The sequence below is a fragment of the Chelonoidis abingdonii genome, chromosome 13 (assembly GCF_003597395.2).
Source record: "Chelonoidis abingdonii isolate Lonesome George chromosome 13, CheloAbing_2.0, whole genome shotgun sequence".
Lineage (NCBI taxonomy): Eukaryota > Metazoa > Chordata > Testudines > Testudinidae > Chelonoidis > Chelonoidis abingdonii.
The window spans coordinates 12,883,068-12,891,399 of record NC_133781.1 but is presented as its reverse complement, the minus strand read 5'-3'; the positions used below and the strand labels follow the sequence as shown (position 1 = coordinate 12,891,399).

At 45.9% G+C, this 8,332-nt stretch overlaps 1 protein-coding gene across 1 annotated transcript in view; it reads left to right on the top strand.

The window, feature by feature from the left end:
- The first annotated feature begins 2,131 nt into the window (after window positions 1-2,131).
- Window positions 2,132-8,332, top strand: part of METRNL (meteorin like, glial cell differentiation regulator) — a 28,681-nt gene continuing 22,480 nt past the window's right edge. The window contains exon 1 of the mRNA XM_032792730.2: window positions 2,132-2,493. Coding sequence (XP_032648621.1) covers window positions 2,384-2,493 — 110 coding nt within the window. The 5' untranslated portion in view covers window positions 2,132-2,383. The remainder of the gene's footprint in view (window positions 2,494-8,332) is intronic.

The following is an 8,332-nucleotide window of genomic DNA, read 5'->3' as shown; positions in this document are numbered from 1 at the left end:
ACCCAGGTTTCTCCCCCTAACCATTTGCATTCATTTCTCCTCTGGTCTCGCTTGTTTTTTTTCTCAGGCCTGGTTCTTCTCTTGCCACCCTGTTCAAATTCTTGAATGTATTCCCTGCTGCTGGCTTCTTTCTCAGTCACTTGCCAAATATCAACTGGGTATCTATCAGAAAGGGTTTACAATCTAAAATCACTGCAGATGGGGACATTACAAACAAGACAAGAGGGTATCCAGAGTGTGGTCTGCTCATTAGAGTTTGAAAGTTTTACAAATGAGGTGGGATCTGAGTACTTCCTTGAAAGTGGAGACAAAGGGAACGCTGCTGCGGAAAGATAGGGCCTATCTCTATTAAGGAAACTTGCCCTGGCCCAAATAAAACCCTAATATAAACCATGTGACTTAGTCTAATAAGGTACCATAGTAAGTTGCACTGGGACACATAGGTGCCGACTCCGTGGGTGCTCCAAGGCTGGGAAAAATTGGTGGGAGCTCTGCACCCACGAGCAGCCAAGCTCCCCTCCGCGGTGTAACAAGCTCTGGGAGGGAGGAGACGGGGCTGGGGCAGAGATTTTGGGAAGGGGTTGGAATAAGGGCAGGAAGGGGGCAGAGCTGGGGCAGGTACTTTGGGGAATGGGTTGGAATGGGGGCAGAAGGGGGTCAAGCACCTCCTGCATGTGGTGTTCTGTCCCATCTAGTGCCACCAAGACCACTTAGAGAAGGGGTTCTTAAACTGAGAGTAAGGACCCTTCATGGGGTCACAAGGTTATTACATGGGGGGGGTTGTGAGCTGCCAGCCTCCCCCCCACCCCGCTTTGCCTCCAGCATTTATAATGGTGTTAAATATATTAAAAAGTGTTTTTAATTTATAAGGGGGGTCGCACTCAGAGGCTTGCTATGTGAATGGCGTCACCAGTATAAAAATTTGAGAACCACTGACTTAGAGAGAGAGAGAGATAAAATGAGTCTGCTCTACAGCCTTAGCTAACAGCTAGTTGGCTTTTAGTTCATGAGGTAGAGTAGAGGCTCATGCACTAAGCTCCAGAGGTCCCTGGTCCAAGCCAACAAGTGGGGTCTGTCAGCATTACACTTTACCAGTGTAGCTGCATGTGACCAAACTTCCCCGATGTAGACAGGCCCTTAGAGTGACAACAAACCTCTTGTCTTTCCAACAGAAATGTAAACTTTGCTGCTTCAACTTTGCTTGCCTGCTAAGCAACATGGAACGTATTAACCTCGTACACACCCACAGTTGAAAGGGGGTGGCAGGATGGAGGGAGATAAAACACATTGAATGTAACTTTTCCCTCTCAGGAGAGGAACAGAGAGGAAACCTCAGATGGTAGATGCTGGTCTCTGTGTTTATACTTAACTCTGGAAGGTGTTCTAATACCATCAGTTTTTAAAAGAGAGGAGGGGAGAGGCAGGGCAAGGGGTTGCAGACCCAACAGCAATGCTTTTGTTTAAATCAGGTTGGGTAACTGAGGGGTGCATGCTAAGTGCTGTTTTACCACTACTGCTGCTCCCAGATTATGAAAGAGACCCCCTCTTTTTTCAGACCACATCAGGCATTGAATACCAGTTGATGGGTGTGGCATAAGGATTTAAGTAGAGTAAAGGCTCCTGCTAATGGGGTGGCGATGCCGGGTGTGGGGGAATGGGTAATATGAAAGCAAGGACAGAGATGGGAATGGACAGAACAGAAGAAGGGGTAATGAGGCTTATGCTGGTGGGTGCCAGTAGAGATGAGGGAAGAGACCAGCAGAGGTAGCAGTAGGGAGAGGTCTGAAGGTGATGGTTACACTTGTGTTTGGTACCTTTGAAGTGGCTGCCCTTTGTCCTATGGTTTTTCAACAGGAGGGCAAATGTGATACTGAAGGAGGGTTACCTTGCCTGGCATGTGCCCTGTTAGGGGAAGGGAACAAACCTGTAGCACTGAGGGGGTGGGCGGGGGGACAGTACGCCACACAATGAGGGCTAAACCAATTCATAAGCAGCAAGGCCTCGAACTGTGCCAGGGAAGGAATCCGGTGCCGGGTTTTGCTAGCTCTTGACTGCAGGCTCCCGTTCGGGAGGAGCCGAGTTTTGTGGGTGGCTCCGGGAGGCAAGGCAGTTCCCCGCCCCTCAGCTGGGAGTCTAGCGAGCTGGGGGAAGGAAACTTCAGAGCGGAGCCGAGCGGCTGAGCGAGGAGCAGCCCGCCGGGATGGGCACGGGGTAGCAGCTCTGCCGGCATCTGCGCTTCCTTTCCCAGTGGCAGGCTGCCCGTGCAATCCCCCCCTTTGGCCCCACCATGTAGGGAAGCCTCCTTGCACGCCGCGGATTCCTCCCCTCCACCCCTCCCATTGCATCGCGCAGTGTCAGAGCAGAGGGGCTGCTGCGAGGGACCATGCTGAGCGCTCCAGCGCCCGGGCTGCTGCCGCTGCTCCTGGGGCTGGGGCTGCTGTGCCGGGGGGTCGCCGGGCAGTACTCCAGCGACCTGTGCAACTGGAAGGGGAGGTAAGGACCGAGCCACCGCCTCCTGCCCCGCCAGCCGTTTGGGGAGAGGAGGAGGAGCCCCAGCGGGGCATGTCCCGAGCCCCAGCGGGGCATGTCCCGAGCTCTGGGGGAAGGAGACAGTCAGCGCTGCCGTGTCTCCCCCGGATTTGGATTAAATTCTTAAAGCGCTTTCGTTCAGTTTCTCCGTTTGTTCCGGGGCAGCTCAGTGTCCAGCCCAGCCATGCAATGTGCGGCTCGTCTTTAACATTCCGGCATGGGAGGGAGGGAGAGGGGCTCTTTGCGGGATGTCTGCCCCGCTTTTTAAATCTGGGTGAAATCGTCACAATTTGGCAGCCCCTGACCATAGCAGATTTAACCCCCCGGATGGATCTGTTCCATCTGTGGCAGGATTTCACCCTTTCACCCTCTCCTCCCCTCCCCTCCCCGCGTGGCTGAATTAGAGAAAAGGGACAACTTGATTTTGAACAGTGTCTTTCCTTTTAATGAGATCCCCCTCGGCTCCCCCTCCGAATAATTTTTCATTCCTACTGTGTCGATAGAATGCCGCTGCCTCTCTGCAGTTGTTTAAGAGCTACGAGGCCAAGGGTTACGTTTTCGGGCTCGATTCTCCTTTCCTTGCCTCAGTTTTGCCCCCATGTCACTTTCTGATTTCAGTGGACCGATTCCTTATTTACACGATTTCTAGGGGGTGGGGTGTCCTCCTTTCGGATCCTCACCCCCACCCCCCGTCTCTCTGCCATTCAATATCTGTGTTTTGTCAGCAGTTTAATATTGAAACTAAAAGGCACGAAGGTCTTGATCAGATATGGCGAGGTGGAGCTATAAAATGGATTTACGTGTCCCCAAACACTTTCTCAGTGCCTCTCTCCATAGTCTTGTGTGAAATTTTACGGAGTAGAAGCCCCGATCCTTCTTCCATTGACATCAGTGAGAGTTTTGTCCCTGATGGAGGAGGAAGGAGTTGGCCCAGATACCTGTGTTTATGTGGAATTTGGATTTGGTTGTAGCAAAAATCTTTCCCCTCTTTTGGTCTGTTTTTTGGAGGCGGGATAGAGAGAAGGGGGTTGATTAACATTCCAGGAGTAACTATCAGCATTACCAAAGACTTGCCAGGGGGAGGTAGCCTTAGCAGGCATGGATGGGAACGGTATTTCTACTGACCACAACACCTTCCACATCTGTGCAACCTAACACCGAAATAACCTGTTCTGTAACTCATGTCTGGTGACCTCCTACACTTGGCATTAACTTTGTCCTAATGTAATACACCTGCAAGTCCTTTTTGTGGTGAAAGTTGACTGTGTGTGTATACTATCTTTATCCTATTTATACCATACACACATAGAGAGAGGTAATTAAGGAATTGTCTGGCTCAGATATTTTGTTTTAATTGTTGGTCATTACCTTGTTTATTTTTCATGTTTATTTCAAAGCACCTGGATAGTTTGTAATAGGATAAAGATTTTAGGCCCAATTCTCCACTTACTTTGGTGGAAATCAGGAATATTTCTGCTAAAGTCAATAGAGTTACACTGCTGTAAGTGAGAGGAGAATCTGGCGATTTGCGTGTTCCCATTAACACTTTACCTAGCTTCATTCAGATTTCACCCTGTATGGAACTCACTGCTTCACCACACTGATATATAAAGCTATTCAGCCAGATTCTGCTCTTAATTACACTGGTGGAGTAACTTCAATGCAGTAGCTCTGGATTACACCAAAGTCATTTAAGGGAAATTCTAGGCAATTGTTCTTTGGCTGCCTTAACTATTCTAATCACCCTAGTTGTGAAACCTCTTGAACGCTCAAAGTGTTTGGCTCCTAAACTTTAATCCTCTGTAATAACTTTAATGTGTCGTAATGGTTTTCCAACATCGTCTACTGTTTATAATTCTAAAAAATCTCTCATTTATAGTCATATTAAAAAAATGTTGCTAAATTAAGTACACATGTATATTTGGTTTTTGGTTTGGCTAAACCTGTTTTTAATGAGGTACCAATGTAATACAGTTAATGTAATAACTGTATGTGTTTGTTTAATCTGAATTGATTAAAATAAAAGTTTAGTTTAACTTGAAATGGAAAGATGTTTTGGAATGGAGATTGTTCAAAGCAGAGAAATGTGGATTTATTATGCTATGTACTCTTGGTCCAGATTATTCTGTACAATCTGAAAGATGCATACAGTTGGCAACTATTTATGAACTTCTAGTTACTTGTGGCAATTGGTAAAATGTTAAACTATAAATACAGTTGGGGGTGTGTGGGTTTGCAATGTACAACTGACATGGGACAAAGCCTACAGTTCCATGTCAATTTCAGTAGTAAATTCCTAGCAATCTACTTTTCATACATAGCTCCATGGATCTATAGTTTGGGAGCAGAGCCTGTCATCTTTACTCCACCACCCTGAGCGTTTCAGCTTTGCATAAACGAGGCCTAGAACATGGATGGCAATGTCATCTGTGTACACCCAAAAATCCAGTTTGGTTTTTTTAGGGCTCTTGCCCTCCTCCTCCTATCTGAGCTGGTGACCCTCCCACTGACAAGGCAGGGTTGGACATGACTCTGTCCTGAGCCACTCTGTTTTTTGACTGGCAGCCAAAGGGGATAGTTGAAAGAAATGTGAGTCATTCTTTGCTACAGAGAGTTTGGAGCTGAATTGGTGACCTGAGCTTGGAATTTCCCATTGTCACCGGTCAACCCCATTTTTGCTTATTAAGGAAATGACACATCCTTGGTGATCCTTTCAGTTGCACAAGAGCAGAAGGGCTGACTTCTTAAAAATAGGTGGAACTGCCCATATTGAGCAGCTTATGTGTCACTACTATATCCAAAATGCAAATTAATTTGGAGCTCAGGATGAGACAAAGGGAATTGCATATAGATTCAAGCTGACCTCTTAGACCTTCTGAAAAGAGGTAGTGACTCTGGGACTGATACCCTTCAATTATCATCTAATTGTCACATTATGGGTACTGTTTGTGTGTCATCCACTCTATCCATAAAAATAATTTTGCTTCTTAAGAATAAATAGATACTGAAACTAACTTTTTTTTTAGACAGGGCAATCGAATCCCATGCTTAAAGGCACAAGCTATTTGCTCCCTGGGGTCAGGAAGGAATTCTTTGTTTAAAGTATAGCATTTTGCAACCAATTAGTTGTCTTTATAGCTGTCTGTCTACATTAGCAATTTAGAAGGTGCCTATCATCTTTGTGTCCAAGTGCCATTGGGGGTTCAGTCTTCTTCTTACAGACTAGTTATAGGATATTGCCAGATGCAGGTAAGCAGACCTGAAGTGTCAAGGCATTTTCTACTTGGTGAGATTACACACTTAATGTTTTGGACACCCATTTTCCATTAATGAAAATTGCCTGGTCCATATAACTAAGGCATCTTTGAAAATCTCAACCATGATTTCTTTCAGTGTCTCAGATTTGCCAAGGAAAGTTTGCCATAATGTATGATTTGATTACTTACACCAGGGGTTGGCAACCTCTGGCATGCGGCTCGCCAAGGTAAGCACCCTGGCGGGCCAAGCCACTTTATTTACCTGTAGCGGGTTCGGTGGACTGCAGCTCCCACTCACCGTGGTTCACCGTCCCAGGCCAATGGGGGTGGCTGGAAGCAGTGAGGAATGTGCTGGCTGCGGCTCTCCACAACCCCCATTGGCCTTGGACGGTGAACTGCAGCTAGTGGGAGCCATGATCGGCCGAACCTGCCGATGTGGCAGGTAAACAAACTGGCCCGGCCCGCCAGGGTGCTTACCCTGGTGAGCTGTGTGCCAGAGATTGCCGACCTCTGACGTACACTGCAGGTGTCTTTAGCAAGGTCTTGCACTGTCTTAAAAGGCCTAATGAAGAACCCTAAGCCCCTGAGGAAATTAGAAACCACACCATGATGTGGTCGAATCAGAATTCATAATTTTGTTTATTCTAAAGATGTCCCATTTTCTTTGAGTGAAAAGTGCTGCTTTGACTCCACTGAAACCTACCCAGTGTAGCCTTTAACTCCGACTGTGGGCTTGTCTACGCAAACATTTAGTTTTTGACAAGCTGGGGTGTAAATCTACCCCAAACTAACCTGGTGTGCTTTAAGTGTCTGCATGAAGCCTGCAGCTGTGCGCTAACAGTTCCCTAGCGTGCTTTGATCTACTCCCATTTCAAAGCGGGGTATTTCAAAGCGCACTAGGGAACAATTAGTGTGCTGCACCATGCTTCGCAGATACAATGTATGGTAGGGTTGTGTGAGGTCCATTTTAACATCTTGGCTTGCCACTAAATAAGTGTGTGTTTGTTTGTTTAGACAAACCCTAGGAGTAAAGACACCTCCGTCCAGTCCAGTTCTTCCATGCACTGGCTGTGTGACCTTGGGCAAGTAACATTGCCTCTCTGGGCATCTGTTTACCCATCTGTAAAATGGGGATAATGTTGCTTTCTCCCATTTTTAAAAGTGCTTTGAGAGCTACAGGGGCTCCTATAGAGCTAAGTGTTCCTGTTACAGCCATCTTTCCCACAGCTATGGTGGACACATTCTCTTCTTATAAAAATCGCCTGTTGCATTGTCATATATAATTGGTTTCACAAATGGCAGTAATGGATCTTTCAAGACCTGCAGTTATATGGCCCTTTGAGACTTCAGGAAGGCTAAACATCAGGCAGACAAGTGCAGTGGCTCAACATATGTCTCTTGAGATCTGTAGGAGGAAGTATTGTTTATTAGGACCTACTCCTAGAAAACAAACAGTACAAGTGGAGGGGGGGGAATGCCTTATTCATCAACACAACCATAAAACAACTGACCTCTTGCTATGTCATATATTTCAAAAATAAAAACCTCAAGTTAACTTAAAAATAGCTTTTATGGCCTCTGCGTTATGTTCCTGTGGGACAGTTTATTACTGGGTACTGAGAAGTAAAAATGAAATTGAACAAACTTTCAGTATGGTGATAGATGGTAGTATTATAAAAGTTCCATTTCATTTGGACTAGGTCTTTAATATTCTGCAGGTTTACCTCAAGTTTTGAAATCTGCTCAGTTTCTGAGTCCTCCATTATAATAGGGCTTGATGTACACAGCAGGTACCTGTACATAAGAACGGCCGTACTGGGTCAGACCAGTGGTCCCTCTAGCCCAGCATCCTGTCTTCCAACAGTGGCCAATGCTAGGTGCTTTAGGGCAGACAGTCCCACTCCCTGTACTCACTGTATCTGTCTAACAGCATCACTTTGTTGCATGTGGGATATAATTGGCTACATGTAAGAATTTTGGAATCCATTTTCTTTCATTTGAACAATAGCATGAATGTGTATATATTTTTTTGCCATGCAAAAATTCACAGTCTCAATATTGGGATCACCTACAGCAGCAGCAGCAGTTTTCTTGTGTTTGAGCTCCCTTTTCTGCCCCCTCACCTTTCCCCATATGTTTTAACAGTATCCTTCTAGGGTGAAATTCACTCTGGTGGAGAGGACCAGCACAAGTCCTGTGCATCACCTAAGTCTTAGTTTCTGAGTTTATTTGATATCTCTGTGATGCATAAGCCTTCTGCCCAAAAGACCAACTTCTTCCTTTCTGGTTTTGGCTGAGTGTCATCGCACAAAATCAGTATTGAAAAATTGATTTTTGTGGACAAGATGTAAATAGGCAGTCAATATGAGATCCCATTGAAACTTCTGTTCCTTGATTATGTCAAGTACTACCGTGTGTCTGAGGGCAAGAGAATAAAGGTCAGGAACTGGTCACTCTCCCCCATCCTTTGTGCTCTTGATGTGGCTTTCAAGATTATTCAAAAGCACATGTTTGCAGACAGTATTATTAAAACCGAGTTTTTCTGA